Source organism: Plecotus auritus (assembly GCF_963455305.1).
Source record: "Plecotus auritus genome assembly, chromosome: 12".
Lineage (NCBI taxonomy): Eukaryota > Metazoa > Chordata > Mammalia > Chiroptera > Vespertilionidae > Plecotus > Plecotus auritus.
This window is the reverse complement of record NC_137778.1, coordinates 39060379-39077321: the sequence shown is the minus strand read 5'-3', so window position 1 is coordinate 39077321 and position 16943 is coordinate 39060379. Positions and strand designations below refer to the sequence as shown.

Genomic DNA, 16943 nt, shown 5'->3' with positions numbered 1-16943 from the left:
TGTTTTATGAATGACTTCAACTCTGTTTCTAGAATCTGCCTAATGCGAACAGTTGAGTCTTTCAGTTTTACTTTACTGAGCTTTGTGAGCAAAGGACAGACTCCAGAGATGGTGGTAAATGTGGAGATGCACCAGGTCTCCAGATGGGCCCCTGCTGGTGGTAGGAAAGCCGGGGGCTTAATTCCAGGAGCAAGGGAACCGGACTGTGACGCCGGCTGCCGGGCCCAGCACAGACAGCGCTGCTCCCATTTGATTCAGACGCTCTTTAAAACATCTTGTTGTTTTATCTCAGGCGTATACTAGTAAGCACACATACTCAATAATATAGTAAACTTTCTTAAGAAGTAAAATATTACAGATGCCGTATCATTACAGCTCCCTCTGATCCCACACCCTTCCTCCCCAAAGATAAGCACTCTCCTGAATTGGGGTTTATCCTGCTACTACATTAAAGGGTTTTTTGTAAAACGTATATGCATGTCCATAAACAACACATAGCCGTTTGTGCATACTTCTAAACTTCACATGAATAGCATTATATCAACCTTGTTTTTATTTTTGCTCAACAATTTTGAGATTTAGCTCCAGTGATATTTGTAGCTCTCGTACATCCGTTTTCGCCGCGGTCTGGTATTCCACTGTAGCACTGAACTCAAATGGATTTACTCATTCTCTGGGTGGCCATCATTTAGGTTTTTCCCAGTGTTCACCGCTGCTAGTCATGCTACAATAAACATGATCGCACCGGTCTTCAGATGCACGGGCTCTCTGGGTGTATGTGTTTGGGCGTGGAACTGCTATCCCAAAGGGTATGCATGGCTTCAGTGCTGCTAGATGTTGGCCAAATTGCTCCAAAGAGGTTGCGTCTGTTAACACTCCCTCCAGCTGTATCTGAGAGTCCCGGTGGCTCCACATTCGTTAGACTCCAGTTATCATCAGTCAGATGGGTGCAGAATGGTTGATGTGCATTTTGAACAGCAGCGGCGGGGCGCTCCTTTCCAGCACCCTTTCCTGGATGTTCAGGAAACAGTGTAATCCCACTTTAGCAGGGGCCAGGGTCTTCATGAGGCAAAGGGTAAAGAAATAAACCCAGAAGGCCCTGGAGGATCCGGGTCCCCAAGAACCAGCAGACGTGGCCCCTGACCCACTGAACCTTGTGACTTTCAGTCCGGATGAAATCGGTGGGGTCCATCTTGAGACCTTGCCCACTGAGCAGTTATGGGGCAGCTCCTGCCTTTGACCCTGGAGGGATGTGTCCAACAAGGGAAGGGGGCCTGAAGGTCAGCCACGTCCAAAGCTGCCCAGAGATCAGGTCAGGAGGACTGAGAAATGGCCGAAGCACTTGGCCACAGAGGGGTCGCGTGATCTTGACAAGAGCAGTTGAGGTGGTGGTGTGCTGGGGACAGTCTCATAGTAATGGGTTCACGGGAACATTGAAGGTGAGAACTTGAAGACAAGGGATAGAAACCACTTATTTTCAGGAGTTTTGCTGTAACGGGGCACAGACATGAGAAGTGGGGTGCTAACCGGACAGGGCCATGGGATCAAAGGTGTTATTTCAGAATTTTATATAAAAATAAGCCATCAGACACGGCTGGCGGGGTTGGAAAACGGTGCAGCTGCTCTGGAAGAACAATCTGGCAGTTCCTCAAAAGGTTAGACAGCATTAGCATGTGACCCAGCAGCTCCACTCTTGGGCACACATCCAAGAGTGCTGAAAACATATGTCCACACGAAAACTTGTACACAAGTGTTCATTCACCATTGTTCGCAATAGCCAAACAGCAGAAGCAACTCAAATACCCATCAATGGACGAATGGAAAAGTGAAGAATGGCATATCCGTACAATGGACTCCTTACCCAGTCATCAGAAGGAGTGCGGTTCCCATTCATGTGTGGGTGAGCCTTGAAGACATTATGCTAAATGAAGGAAGCCATTCACAAAAGACCACATGTCGTATGATTCCATTTACACGAAACATCCGGAACAGGCAAATCTGTGGAGACAGAAAGCAGATCAGGGCTGGGTTTGTGGCAGGTTGGGGGAGGAATGGGGAGTGACCGCTACTCGGTACAGCTTTCTGTTCGGGGTGCTGAAGATGCTCTAACATTGTTTACGGTCATGGCTGCTCCATGTTCTAAAACCTGTTGTGGTAATGGCTGTTAAGTTGTGTTCCGAGACTCCGTTTCCAATATGGGGGGAGGTGTTCCTCACACCTCCCAACAAGCACTTCTCAGAAACCAGCTGGGAGTCTGAGAACTCAGCTCAGTTCCACTCCATTCTGCAAATACCCAGAGACAGCATGACGTTTCCCAGGTCAGGAGTCCAGTCCTACAAGGCCGCCCTCCCCAGACACCAGTCCCAAGCCTGGGATGTCACCTGGACTTCTGACCTGCTGGCTAGAAAGAAGAGGTTCCCATGACCCCCTCCTGGGGTCCCATTAATTTGCTAGAAAGGCTCACGGAACTCAGAGACGTGGTCCTAGATCACCGGTTTATAATAAAAGGCTGTAACTCAGGGAAAGGCAGACGGAAGAGCTGCTTGGGGCAAGGAACGGGCAGGGTGCGAGCTCCCCTGCCCTGCAGGTGAGCTACTCTCCCCTCCTCTCCACCTGTTCACCAGCCCGGAAGCTCTGGGGCCCAGGCCTCTGGTTTCTGTGGAGAATTCATTACGTAGACATGATTGAAGGAATCATTGGCCACTGAGGACGGATTCAACCTCTAGTCCCTCTCCCCTCCCTGATGTCAGGGTGGGGGAGAAAGTTCCAGCCTTCTAATCACTGGTGGGTTTTCCTGGCAACCAGCCCCCCTCCTCAGTTGGGCCCAAAAGCCACCTCACTCACCTAACACAAGGCACCTTTATCTCTCTCCACACTTAGGACATGCGAGGGTTGCAGGAGCTGGGAGGGGACTGTGGATGAAGACCAAGTGTCTCGTCATCACAGTACTGCAGCGCACAGCTCTGAGGTGTGCTAGAAACCACTGGATCACACACCAAGCAAATCCAGGAAAGGGGAAGTCCATGCCGTCAGAAGGCGACCAGTGTCCTTGAATAAGCAGGGGAGATGGGACCTCATGCCCCAGGGGGGAAATGGATCTTAGTGGGGAACACACCCTGTCTCCGTAGGAGCAGGAGGGACGGGCCAGCCTGCGGGCACAGACACTGGCAGCTGAGGGGCTGTGGTGAGGAGCTGCTCATGGCGAGCATCTATGGTGCCATCTTTCTGAGAGGCAGCAGCAAGGTCACCAGCTGAGTTAGAATGAGGGAGGAGGGCTGGAGCCTCAGGAGTGAGTGTGAGGAAGTGCATGAGGTGGGGAATGTGTGTGGCACACAGGGCTCCCAGAGGTCAGGGGTGAGGAGTGTGCAGTGGGCTGGGCCAGCGTGTGCTTAGAATGATTGCGTGTTTTGCAATGCGCAGTGCTTCCTATGTGCCAGCGCTGTGACATGCACCTCCCGTGCATTCACTCTTTAAGCTCATACCAGCCCTAGAGGTAGGCATTGCTGTTACCACCATGGACATCTCCAGTGTGGACAGTAGGGGAGGAAGGCGGAGAAATAAACACAGGCATGTACACAGATATCTACACTAATAAAAGAGAAATATGCAAATTGACTGTGCCTCCACAATGCCCACCAGCCAATCAGGAGTGAGTATGCAAATTAACCCAACAAAGATGGAAGGTTAATTTGCATACACAGGCATGGAGCGAAGACTGAAGGCTCCAGCCCAAGCAAAGACTGAAGACTGAAGAGGCTTGGCTTCTTCGCTGCGGCCGGAGTGAAGGCCTGGGTCCCTGGTGCCGGAGGAAAACGGGTGCTGGCAGCCAGGGGAAGGGAGGCCTATTGCACGAAACTTCATGCAACAGGCCTCTAGTGTGTGTATAAAAACACTGACATATGCATTAAACATCCCTGGAAGGGTATGCAAAAACTGACATGGTTACGTCTAGGGAGGGAGCAGGGCGTCTGGGATACTGAGGTGAGGAGAGGGAGACCTTACTGTGGACCCTTTTCCGCCTGTTGGTTTTGAACCACACGGCTGTGTTACCTATAAGCAGTCACCATGGAAGGAGCCATGCCAGCCTCTGGGTTGGGATCAGCAAAGCTGAGCTCCGGGCATCGCCACCTCTGGGTCTGGGCATGTGGGCGGTCCTGACAGTGAGCGGACTGGCCACGGGGCCCAGGGTGTGCAAGGATTGTTAGAGAAGAGGGGTGGCTCCCTGCAAGTCCCAGAGGAAGTTCATGGTGGGGCTTGCAGGCTCCCACAGCTAGAGCGGCTCTGAGCAGGACCAGGCAGCCCAGCCTCGCCACCACAGGGCGGGCTCAGAGCCAGGTGATGGGGCCAGGTCCCAGCTCATGGCTCGGCAGCCGGAGGGCAGGCTCCTTGCCCCCTCAGGGCCTCAGTTTCCTCAGCTGCTAGATGGGGTGAGCGTGGAGGCTCCATCCCAGTTGTCGGGGAGTGTAGGACTGCTGCTGCGTACAGAGTGCGCTGTGAGCGTTAGCGAGTATTGCTCTGTCCCTCGTGAAGGTGACACTGCCCGTAGGCAGTGGGAGCCCGGTGCTCCGGTGCCACCTGGTGTCCCGCAGTCTGTCTGGCTCTCACACCAGCTGGGGCCTCGCAGGGCCAGGGAACAAGGGCGTGCGCTCCCGTCACGAGCCGCTCGGGCTGGGCGCTCGGCAGCTGCTTGTGGATTCAAAGAGCATCTTCGTGCCACTGAGCCAAATGCCACGAACACCTTGTTCCCTGCGCGAGGCAGTGACTCAGCCATGGTGCCAAGGAAGTGACGGGAAGCTGTTGCTCTGGCGGGGGGGGCACCCCGAAAAGGGTGTGAGCCTCGTCTTCGGTGGGGAAGCCGGTTCCCACCTCCCCTCTGGCAGTCACACTCTGATGTCCCGAAAGGACACTGAGCTTCCTGAGGTCGGGCCTTGGGCTCATTCTCTGTTGACCCTGTGATCAAGACCTTGTTGACGTCATGTGCCATCACCCAGCAATCCTGGAAGAGCCCCTTTAAGTCAAGGAACAGCAAGCCTTCAGCTCAGGTCACTTTAGGACACAGGTCAGCTTTGCCTGTCTGCCCGTGCCTCCCCCTCCCCCACCCCCAACTCCTTCTTTCTCTTCCCTGTGCCAGGCACTGCCCCTGCAAAGACAGCAAGTGGGCTCCATCCCTCGGAAGCACAGAGTGTAGACAGGAAGATGACACACACACCAGTAATTCTGGTGTTGCCGGGGGCTGTGGGAGCCCAGGACCGTGACTAGCTGTGCTAGAGGCCGTCAGGAAAAGCTTCAGAGCGGAGGCGATATTTGTGCTGGGTTTTGAGATATAACTAGGAGTTCACCAAACAGTGAGTAGGAGGAGGGAAATTCCAGGCAGAGGGAACAGCCTGGGCAAAGACCACAGGTAGGAGATCATGATGCTTTTGAAGAATGGCGCACAATTTACTTTCCTTATTTGTTATTATTATTTTAAATATATTTTTATTGATTTCAGAGAGGAAGGAAGAGGAGATAGAAACATCAATGATGAGAGGGAATCATTGATCTGGTTGGAGCCCACAACCCGGGCATGTGCCCTGACCGGGAATCGAACCGTGACCTGGCTCATAGGTTGCCGCTGAGTCACACTGGCTTGGCTAACGCACAATTTAAAACTTATGAATCGTTTATTTCTGGAATTTTCCATTATTTTCGAACTGCAGTTGACCATAGGCAGCTAAAACCATGGACAGCAAAACCACAGATAAGGGAGGATGACTATGATTTTCCTTTTTTTCAATCTTCACATTTCTATTAGGAGCATGGATAGGCCCCAGTTCCTTATTCACAATGCCCGAACCCAAATAGCCCTGAAAAATGAAAGTGGTTTTCTTTCTCTGGGAGGGAACTCATTTTGTGGCAAAACGACCTGGAGGCTATTTATAGTCCTCATTGATGTGCTGGTGTGAACTGCCATGTTCTGCGGCAGAAACGCGAGCGAATGCGTTTGATTACAGGTTTGTCCCAGCCCCGTTCAGGGAGGTATGTAGCTCTGTGGCACATGTGCCATATTACCTTTTGACAGTAAAATTAGAAACGAACCCTGATTTCCAAAACCAGCCTGGCCCCGGGCATTTGAATAAGGAAGCCTGGATCACTTTTGGAATGAAGGCGCCGGCTCCATTTCTCTGGTGGTCTCGCTCTCTGTGCTGGGACCAACAGACACTGCGTCCCCCTGTCTGCACGTTCAGACCTCCCTCCCAGCCCCCCTGACCCCAGCAGGTGATTTCGCCTCCTGCTTTACAGCCCCCTGAGTCAGGAGACAGTGGTAGGAGGGCACCATGGCCTGGCAGGTGGTGGTCTGTGTTTTAGAAACTCCCCTGCCCCGACTAGCGAGCTCTAGGACTGTGAGAACTCATTTCCCCTTTAGGCCTCAGTTCCCTCTTTCAGTAATCCCTGCCCCTGCCCCGCCCCCCAGACTTCTCTGTCTCTACCAGGTCAGAGGCGTTTGCTGGATTGCATGCTGCTACGTTCCAGGCATGACTGCTGGCTATACATTTGATTCTCACAGTCACTCTGGGAGGGAGACTCGACTATTATTCCCACTTTTCAGATAAGAAGACTGAGGCTCATAAAACGGGCACTACCACTTGCCAAGTCCTCTCGGCCGAGTGAAGGTGGAAGTCAGATTTAGCGCTGGGTCTGTCTGACTCTAAAGCCCTGTGCTGGCCGAAACCGGTTTGGCTCAGTGGACAGAGCCGCGGACTGCGGACTGAAGGGTCCCGGGTTCGATTCCGGTCAAGGGCATGTACTTTGGTTGCGGGCACATCCCCAGTGGGAGGTGTGCAGGAGGCAGCTGATCGATGTTTCTGGCTCTCTATCCCTCTCCCTTCCTCTCTGTAAAATATCAATAAAATGTATTTTAAAAAATAAATAAATAAATAAAAATAAAGCCCTGTGCTGGGCCACGCCTGGTCCCTGCTTTGTGTAATAAACAGTAACAGGAGATGGGATGTGAAAAGCCTTGGGAAGTAGCCCCAGGCCAGTGGTCGGCAAACTCAGTCAGCAGAGCCAAATATCAACAGTACAAGATTGAAATTTCTTTTGAGAGCCAAATTTTTAAACTTAAACTTCTTCTACCGCCACGTCTTCAAAATAGACTCGCCCAGGCCGTGGTATTTTGTGGAAGAGCCACACGCAAGGGGCCAAAGAGCCTCACGTGGCTCGCGAGCCGCAGTTTGCCGACCACAGCTCCAGGCCGTCTAGATACTGTGTGGCTCCGCCTTCTGACAGGCCTGAGAGCAGACGGGTCAGGCAGGGGCTTCCCCTCTGGACGGGTCTTGGATCTGTGCTTCAGGTTGGGTGAGCGAGGTGGGGTTCCTCTGTGACCTGGGGCATGTAGGTGTGTGTGAGTGAACCTTTTATTTCCGGGACAAGGGAGAGCAGGTGGGCAGGAGGAAGAGGGTGGTGTCTTTGTTTATGGTTTGAGGTGGAGGAGGTCTCAGGGAGACCTTGATGCTCTCAGTTCTCAGGCCGCACGCTGGCTGGCTCTAGGAGGCACCATTCACACTCTAGTCTAAGTGAGTGGCACGCCCTAGAGTTGTGCACTGCACTTCGTGTCTGATGGCCCTGGAGATGCTCCTTCGCGAGGTAGCTGCGTGGTAAGCAGTGACCGCAGTTAAATGATCAGGGAACTTACTGTTTGCCCACGGCTGCCCTAGTGGGTGTACAGGGGCCCCTGCCCTCCGCACTCATGGACTTCAGCAGCCCTACTCAGCGTTAAGGCTGTTTACACAGGGTGTGAGGCAGGGCGTGGTTTGGGCCCTCCGTTTGGGGTCCAGTGAGTAAGAGAATTCAGCAATAATAAGAAGGGATTAGGTCTCGTGGCCTGAGCCAAGAACAGCCCCTGGCCTCATCATTCATTTGAGAGCCAATCTGTACTCCCAGAAAGCCCTGCAACTAGGTCCCTCTCACTCGCTCAGCCCTCCCCTCCCCGATGTCTGGACCTGGCCTTAGAATCGGGCTCTCTCACTGTTGCTGGTCCAGCCACCCACTTCCTGGGACAGGGCAGGTGTGCGCATGTGCACGTGTGCGCGTCTGTTCTGTCGAACCTCAGCCTGACCATGATCCTCTCCCAGGATGCTCTTGGTATCTGCGTTTTACTGGGGGACACAGTTCCAGGGGTTAGGGACATGCGCCAGGTCACACAGCCACCGCTCTTCCCCTCTGTGCCTCGGTGCCTCTGAACTCTGCTGAGGCTGAGGAAAGGGGGGTTGGTGGGAACTCCGTTGCACTTGAATGAAACCGTTACTGTGTGTCTCTTTTCTTCCCCTGCCACGGCCCCCTCCCGCATAGCTGGACAAGATGCTGGACCCGCAGGTGTGGCGGGAGGCGGCCACGCAGGTCTTCTTCGCCCTGGGGCTGGGTTTCGGGGGCGTCATCGCCTTCTCCAGCTACAACAAGCAGGACAACAACTGCCACTTCGACGCCGCCCTGGTGGCCTTGATCAACTTCTTCACCTCGGTGCTGGCCACCCTCGTGGTGTTCGCTGTGCTGGGCTTCAAGGCCAACATCATGAATGAGAAATGCGTGGTTGAGTACGTGGCACCTCCTCCTGCCCTTTCTCCTCCCTGTCCGCCCTGCCAGGAGGGGCACGCGGGCTGTGGATGGGGAGTCCCTGTCCCCGGGCTGAAGGATGGAGATCAGGGGAGCTCTCCTTCCCCAGCCCTGGACCACAAGGGCAGACGCCTCTGCTGATGGCCAGCGGGTCCCGCCTGGGTGCCGGGGAGGTGCCCCCAGGTTCGTGCTCACCGCTGCCTTTTTACCTCGCCGTCTCCCCTTTATGCTGCAGGAATGCTGAGAAAATCCTGGGGTACCTCCACACCAACGTCCTAAGCCAGGACCTCATCCCTCCCCACGTCAATTTCTCCCACCTGACCACCAAGGACTACTCGGAGATGTATAAGGTCATCATGACCGTGAAGGAGGACCAATTCTCAGCCCTGGGCCTTGACCCCTGCCTGCTAGAGGATGAGCTGGACAAGGTGTGGGACGGGCTGGGAGGCAGACAGGCCAGGGGTGGCTGGGGCTTGGGTGCGGGCTTCAGAAAGCCACTAGGGACCCATTCATTTGATAAGCAAGGACCTTATTTTCATGTGTCCAGAGAGGGAGAGAGGAAAGGTGTCAGCCCAACCCCCTGCCCTGAGGTCGGTTGAGCCCTGGTGAGCAGGGGCCCAGCATTACTGCAGTTGTCCTCTACCTCGCCTGCCCATCGGGTGGCCTGGGGTTTTATAAAACCCTGATACCCAGCTTTACCTCCCGACCAATCAGATCATTGTCCCTGGGCTAATCCAGGCATCGGTGTTTTTAAAGGCTCCACTGTGATCACGGGGCAGCCCGGCTGAGATCACCACATTCAGGTCTGGAGTTCAGAGCTGGGAGCAATCAGGGAAGGCTTCTCAGAGGAGGAGAGTCTTGGGCTGGGTGTGTTGCTAAAAGGGAGCGTCTTCATCTGAATTACCTGGGGTCCTTGTACACCTTGCAGATTCCAGACCCCACCGCTGAACTCCTGAAGTGGTTGGTGGTTTACTGCCTTGGTGGGGCGAGGATTCTGATGCCAACTCACACCTGAGCCCTGATGGCCAAAGCAGCGGGATGGAGGTGGGGGTGGGGACCCCTGGGAAGAGGGAAGAGTCAATCCTAAAGCTCTGAGGGCAGTGATAAGGAAGCAAGGGGCTCCCAGGGTGGGCGAGGGCCCTCTCTGAGGCCTGGCCCTCCTCCCGCACCCGCAGTCCGTGCAGGGCACAGGCCTGGCCTTCATCGCCTTCACCGAGGCCATGACGCACTTCCCCGCCTCCCCGTTCTGGTCCGTCATGTTCTTCCTGATGCTCATCAACCTGGGCCTGGGCAGCATGATCGGGACCATGGCGGGCATCACCACGCCCATCATCGACACCTTCAAGGTGCCCAAGGAGATGTTCACAGGTACCGCCCGGCAGCCTCCCCGCCTGCGGGCCGCCCTTGGGAACGACGGGGTGTGGCTCTGACGGAGAAACCCTGGCTTCTGACTGAGTCACTCCTGACCCACAGGGCAGGGCCTGCTGCAGGGTGGGCTGTAGGTCTGGTGGGGGGCGGGGCGTGGAAGGGGCCTGGGTGCCCCCAAGAGCCCCGGGCCCGCCCACCGCACCCCTGCCCCCACACCGGCCTCCGGCTCTCTGTAGTGGGCTGCTGTGTCTTTGCATTCTTCGTGGGGCTGTTGTTCGTCCAGCGCTCAGGAAACTACTTTGTCACCATGTTTGACGACTACTCGGCCACCCTGCCGCTCACTGTCATCGTCATCCTCGAGAACATCGCTGTGGCCTGGATCTATGGGACCAAGAAGTAAGGGGCGTGGGGGGTGGGGGCAGGAGTGGCTCCCCTGGGAGCGCTGTTTCCCGTGGCCCCGAGTGGGGCCCGGGTCCCAGAGTCAGGAAGCCAGAGCCGGAGGTGCTCCCACAGGTCATGTGGAGACTAAGACTCAGAGAGGGCAGCGCTGGTCGACTGCGGGCGCAAGTCTCCTGGGTTCAGGTCCCGCCGTCACCCTAAACTGCCTTAATGCTCATAGCACCTTTCCTGGGTACCAGCTCCTCAAAATTCAGTGAAGCTTAAGCACCTAGTGGGTGTACTGGGGCCCCTGCCCTTTGCACTCATGGACTTCAGCAGCCCTACTCAGCGTTAAGGCAGGGTGTGAGGCAGGGTGTGGTTTGGGCCCTCCGTTTGGGGTCCAGTGAGTAAGAGAATTCAGCAATGATAAGAAGGGATTAGGTCTCGTGGCCTGAGCCAAGGACAGCCCCTGGCCTCATCGCTCATTTGAGAGCCAATCTGTACTCCCAGAAAGCCCTGCAACTAGGTCCCTCTCACTCGCTTAGCCCTCCCCTCCCCGATGTCTGGACCTGGCCTTAGAATCGGGCTCTCTCACTGTCGCTGATCCAGCCACCCACTTCCTGGGACAGGGCAGGGGGCAGTGACAAGGCAGGGAGCAGCCGTGAGCAGCACTGGGACACGCTGCTTGGAGGTGCTGACCTCGGCAGCCTGGGGAAGCCCCGTGCCCCTTCTCGGAATGTTATTTTTAAATGCATATGATAGCTCTAACTGGTTTGGCTCAGTGGATAGAGCGTTGGCCTGCAGACTGAAAGGTCCCAGGTTCAATTCCGGTCAAGGGCATGTACCTTGGTTGCGGGCACATCCCCAGTAGGAGGTGTGCAGGAGGCAGCTGATCGATTTCTCTCTCTCATCAGTGTTTCTAACTCTATCCCTCTCCCTTCCTCTCTGTAAAAAAATCAATAAAATATATTTTAAAAAAAATAAATGCACATGATAAAATAGATAGTAGTGTACAGGCAACTGGTTATATTAACAATTAGCAAAATCCTGTTTCAAATCGGAGATGTAGTGATATCTGTGTATTTATTTTTTTAAATATGTTTTTATTGATTTCAGAGAGGAAGGGAGAGGGAGAGAGCTAGAAACATCAGTGATGAGAGAGAATCATGGATCAGCTGCCTCCTGCAGGCCCCCTACTGGGGATCAAGCTTACAACCCGGGCCTATGCCCTGACCAGGAATTGACCCGTGACCTCCTGGTTCATACCAGCCGGACTCTTACTTTATTTTTACTGCGTTACATTACAAGATCTAGCTGTGGGTTTAATAACAATGGTAACTTCAAAGCAGCTATGAGCATAAGTGATATTAATAGGTATCTTCAGTTGTAATGTGATAGGAACATATCTGAGATTTAATCAGTTGCTGGCAGTCACAGGAACCGTTAACACTACGGTGGTTGTTTGCATTTATAATAGAAGAAATGCAAGATTTCGGTTAGGTGTTATGGAGGTAGGGATGATTTTTTAAATGCTATTCGTGGGCACAGTCTGCTAAGCCCCCCCCCCCCCCCGAATTCCCCCCACAGGCAGGGTAGTTAGAAACCCCTTGTCAGGGCAGCCTTCTGGACACTAGGGAAGTGCACTTTCCCCTCTTTTCCAGCAGGGGGAGTCCAGAGCCAGGCCAGTGCGAGTGGGGGTGGGGGCTGCCCAGAGCACAAAGCCCTCTGGTGCCCGCCTGCCAGGCAGAGTGTCCTGCGGGTTGTATTATATCCTGGGGGGGGGGGGGGTGATTTGATGTAGTCAGAGGATCTTAGAGGAAGACAGCAGAGCCTGCCCCGAGGCCAGCCGGCCACAGATGATATACCAGGAGCACTGAATGTGAAGAATGGGTGGGATGGTCAGAGAAGGCTTCCTGGAGGAGGAGGCTGTGGAGGAATACGCAGGCACAGTGGGCGTGCCAGCTTCCGGCCCTCTGCTGCCCCTGGCAGGTTCATGCAGGAGCTGACCGAGATGCTGGGCTTCCGGCCCTACCGCTTCTACTTCTACATGTGGAAGTTCGTGTCTCCCCTGTGCATGGCTGTGCTCACCACGGCCAGCGTCATCCAGCTGGGGGTCACGCCCCCGGGGTACAGCGCCTGGATCAAAGAGGAGGTGAGGGGTGGCAGCCCGGGGCCCGGGGACATGGGGACCTTCCCAGGCCTTCAATGTAACAGGTGATAGAGATCAATCCTAGTGGGGCAATTGCTATGTGCCAGGTCCTGCGGGGGGGGTGGGGGGGCATTGCACACCTAACCGTAACCTTTCCAACAACCCAGGGCGAGGTGGCACCATCCCTGTGGTGCAGACAGGGAAACGGAGGGTCCAAAGGCTAATGCACTTGTCCATCTTTCTAACCCATGTGTTCTCGCCCTGGTGTGGATGGAATCACCCACCTTTGTGCAAGTGTAGAAACGGGGGTGCAGATGACCAGCTAACTCCAGTAGCAGTCCCTGCTGCGCCTCATCTCTGCTGGCGCCAGACGGTGGGTGGGGTGGGGAGAGGGCGGAAGAGGGACCCTGAGCGGGTGAGGTGTGGCAGTGCCAGGCACCGGCCCTCACCCCCGCCCGCCCCCAGGCTGCCGAGCGCTACCTGTATTTCCCTGACTGGGCCATGGCGCTCCTCATCCTCCTCATCGTCGTGGCGACCCTGCCCATCCCCGTGGTGTTCGTCCTGAGGCACTTCCACCTGCTGTCCGACGGCTCCAACACGCTGTCCGTGTCCTACAAGAAGGGCCGCATGATGAAGGACATCTCCAACCTGGAGGAGAACGACGAGACCCGCTTCATCCTCAGCAAGGTGCCCAGCGAGGCGCCCTCCCCCATGCCCACCCACCGCTCCTACCTGGGGCCCGGCAGCACGTCGCCCCTGGAGCCCAGCGGCAACCCCAACGGACGCTATGGGAGCGGCTACCTCCTGGCCAGCACCCCGGAATCGGAGCTGTGACCACTGCCCCCACCACGCCCGCCCCTCGCCCACACCCAGCCAGCCCCCGCCCCGCCTGGCCGCTCTTCCAGGAGAGGGGCTGCCCTGCCTCATCCCCCAGCCCGTTCTGCACCCCAGACCTGAGGGGGGGCTGCGCCATCTAACCCTCCGAGATCCTATCGCCACATGGCAGCCGAGTAACTGGAACAGTCCGGAAGTTCTGACTCCCGTACAGGGGAGACTCCCAGGGGCCACTTTCAGGGTCACCCCTCCCTTCTCTCCCCCTAACCTGCTGCCTGCAGATCGTGGTCTCAGAGCCCTCGTGCTGCCAGGTGGTGGGGAGGTGACAGCCACGGGGTGGGGCGGGTATCCCAGAGCTGCCTGGTTGAAGGCGGGGGATGGGACAGATGTGCCAGGACCCGGGGCTCAGCTTGGGGTGGGCTCCTTTGTGTGAGGCAGGTGGTGCCCGGGCAGCAGAGGGGTGGGGCTCCCCCACCCCCAGCTCTGGGTGGGAGCTCCGATGTCCTAGGCCATGCCTGGGTGGTGGGGGGTGTGCTCCTGCATCTCGCCTGGGAGGGCCATGACTAGGTCCGAACCCCTCATGCCTCCACTGGGGCTCAGCGTCTCTCTGTCCCCTCCCCGCCCCAGCCCCATCCTGGAGCCGAGTGGTGGCCTCGGCCTTTTCCTGGAGTCCCAGAGCACACTCGTCCACAGCACAATTTGGGTGGTTTGGAGCACAATTGCAAAGCACATCCCTTCCTCTCACCTGGGACCCAACTTTCTCTCTAGTGGCAGCTTCTCCCTGGAATGGGGTTCCTGGAGTTCGGGGCCCTCGTCCAGGAAGCCTGGCACCTGGGAAGAGATCATCCCACTGCCCTTTTGGGCCGCCACTCCCCCTCTGTTACGTAAGCACAGCTACAGTCCATGGCCACACGGTCGGGGCCACAGACAGTGCTGTGGACGCTGAAGGCTGCCAAGGGAGGGGCTGGGTGTCTGTGTCCCACCCACACTCTTCCCTTCCAGCCTACCCTGGAATAGAACCTGACCAGAGAACAAATGTCTGCAGAGTGATGGATGGGCCAATGGAAGGATGGATGGATGGATGGATGGATGGATGGATGGATGGATGGATGGATGGGTGAGTGGATGGATGGATGATGGGTGTGTGGATGAGTGGATGGATGGATGGACCAATGGGAGGATGGATGGATGGATGGATGGGCCAATGGAAGGATGGGTGGAAGGATGATGGATGGATAGATAGATGGACCAAGGGAAGAATGGATGAGTGGATAGATGGATGATGGATGGGTGGATGAGTGGATGATGGATGGACCAGTGGGAGGATGGATGGGAGGATGGATGGATGGATGATGGATGGATAGATAGATGGACCAAGGGAAGGATGGATGAGTGGATGGATGGATGATGGGTGGGTGGATGAGTGGATGATGGATGGACCAATTGGAGGATGGATGGGAGGATGGATGGATGATGGGTGGGTGGATGAGTGGATGGATGGATGGACCAGTGGGAGGATGGATGGATGGATGGAAGGTGTGAAGGAAGGAAAACTGGCTGGGACAGCAAACCTCTTTGAGAGCTGTGGTGGGCGGGGGGACCCAGGCCTGGGCGCCATGACAGAAGGTCCTGAGTCACTAGTGACTCTGACCGCTCTCAGCACTGGGGGGCAAGGGGAGGGCGGACGAGGCCCAGGTCCCCTCCTTTGCCCCTTAGTTTCTTGCGTGCGCGCCTCCCCCCCCACCTCTTGCCTGGGGATCCATCCCCCCTGCCCCACAATCTCCCTTACTCGCCCCTCTCTCCTCCCCCTTCTGGCCTCTCAGCCCTCCTGCCCTTCCTGTGAGGGGAGAGGGCGGCCCACATCTCCCCAGAGACATGAGCCTTGGGGCATAATAGGCCACCTTAGGCCCCTCCCTTGACAACACCTCCTACCGGGCCCCATGCCTAGTCCCACCAACTCAGCAGCCGAAAGAGCAAGGCCCAGGAGAGGCACCCTATATATACTCCTCTGTGTATTCTATTTCTATTGTATATGCAATCTGTACATGTGGGTGTAAATGCTGTTAAAGGACAACCCAGTGTACCGTGGCTGCCGGACTCTTCACCCTCAGTGCTGCACAGATCTATTTTCATTGTATATTTGATATATTTTTAATTCTGTAGCTTGTGGCCTGGGACGGGGCGTGGTCCCGCGGGCTGGTGCGCTCCTAGCCTTTTGCTGCGGCCGGTCCTGTCCGGCTCTGTCTCTGCTGTGTAGTCGTAGGGCCCAGAGCTTGGTGTGTGTGCGTGTATGTGTGTGATGTATGCACATACGTGGGTGTGGGTGTGTGTGGGTGCTGATTTGTAAACCCCAGTGTCCCCCATGTCCTGAAGACCCCGCTGCCCTCCCTGCCTCCCCCTCCTCTCAGCCAGGCCTCCAGGGCTGCAGGAGGCCCCTGCTGTGGGGAAAGCAGCCCATCCTTGCTGGTGACACCACTGGGCTCCCAGAAACAGGGAAGGAGGGGCCTTGGGGAAGGAGCCCCCCAATTCATTTTCCAGTCACCTTCTTGCTGTCTCCACGGGAGTCACAAGCTCTCATCTTGACTGAAGTCCGGGCTTCTTAAGCGGGTGAGACCCCCAAGAGGGACCCTCACAGCGCCCTGCCCTGCATTTGTCTCTGAGACGGTCCTGACGGTGTTCAGAAGGGACCCGCTGCCTGTTGCCTGCGCTATTCACACACACCTTTGCTCACTCCTTAGTGGGGCGAGGCTGGGGCAGTGGGGCCTCTGCTGAGGTAAGATCCAGCCCTAGGTTTCCTGGGGGAGCAGGAAGCGGGCCTTCATCCCTGCACAGGGTCCCCAACCCCCACTAGCACCATAGGAGACAGCGACTCCAGGGCGGGGTGTGCCTGAGAGAGTCCCCGGTCCCTGCCCCTCAGCCTGATCACCAGCTTCTTGCTCAGGGAGCCGACTCCACTGAGGCAGCTTGAAGCCCCAGGCCCGGAGCGGGCTGACAGTGGGGCACCCAAGTTGATACCAATGAGCTTGGCTTTGCCCTCCAGCAATAAATCTGCGGAGACTGTTGCTTTCCTAGTGCCGGGAGGCGCCTCCTGAGCCAGCCTGCACGGCCGTGAGGCTGGGGGCCGGAAGCTGTGTGCTCCCAGGCCAGCAGGGCTGCAGTATTAGGGGCAGGGGCTGCCCTTCTGCCCGTCCTCACAGCCGCACCCCTGCCACTGCCTCCCCACAGAGAAGAGACTGAACCGGTTGGAAGGCATCTGACGCCCTGAGCATCCACGAGGCCCCAAAACTGGAGACCTACAGTCTCTTCCCTGAGGCCTAATGACTGGGGCTGGGGAGAGGGGCCCAGGGTCCCTCCTCACCCCAAGCGGTACAGGCCCGAGTGCATACAGCGAGCATCACTTTAGGTCCTGGCGCAAATTCATGGCTAGCAGAGCCCTGGATAGGTCAAGACCACTCAGCCCAGGGGAGGGGACGAGGCATTGTCACCCTGGAGTCCCCTTCCTCTCTACTCCCCCCATGGTGTGCAATAAAGTGTCTGTTCTTACCAACCCCGTCTTGCCTTTCTGACCTGCCAGGATCAGGGAGGGGATGGGGCAGCGTTGGGGTAAAAGCTTGGATGCGAT

The 16943-nt window shown here is 56.3% G+C and overlaps 1 protein-coding gene across 2 annotated transcripts in view; it reads left to right on the top strand.

Moving 5' to 3' along the window:
• The window catches only part of SLC6A17 (solute carrier family 6 member 17), a 37213-nt gene extending 22866 nt beyond the window's left edge, over positions 1–14347 (top strand). The window contains exons 7-12 of one of the 2 annotated variants that reach the window (XM_080647680.1): positions 8332–8573; positions 8828–9020; positions 9768–9960; positions 10197–10356; positions 12328–12490; positions 12953–14347. In XM_080647680.1, the coding sequence (XP_080503806.1) occupies positions 8332–8573; positions 8828–9020; positions 9768–9960; positions 10197–10356; positions 12328–12490; positions 12953–13321 (1320 nt within the window). In that variant the 3' untranslated portion in view covers positions 13322–14347. The remainder of the gene's footprint in view (positions 1–8331; positions 8574–8827; positions 9021–9767; positions 9961–10196; positions 10357–12327; positions 12491–12952) is intronic. The other variant, XM_080647681.1, reaches the window with a different exon arrangement.
• The last annotated feature ends 2596 nt before the right edge of the window (positions 14348–16943 follow it).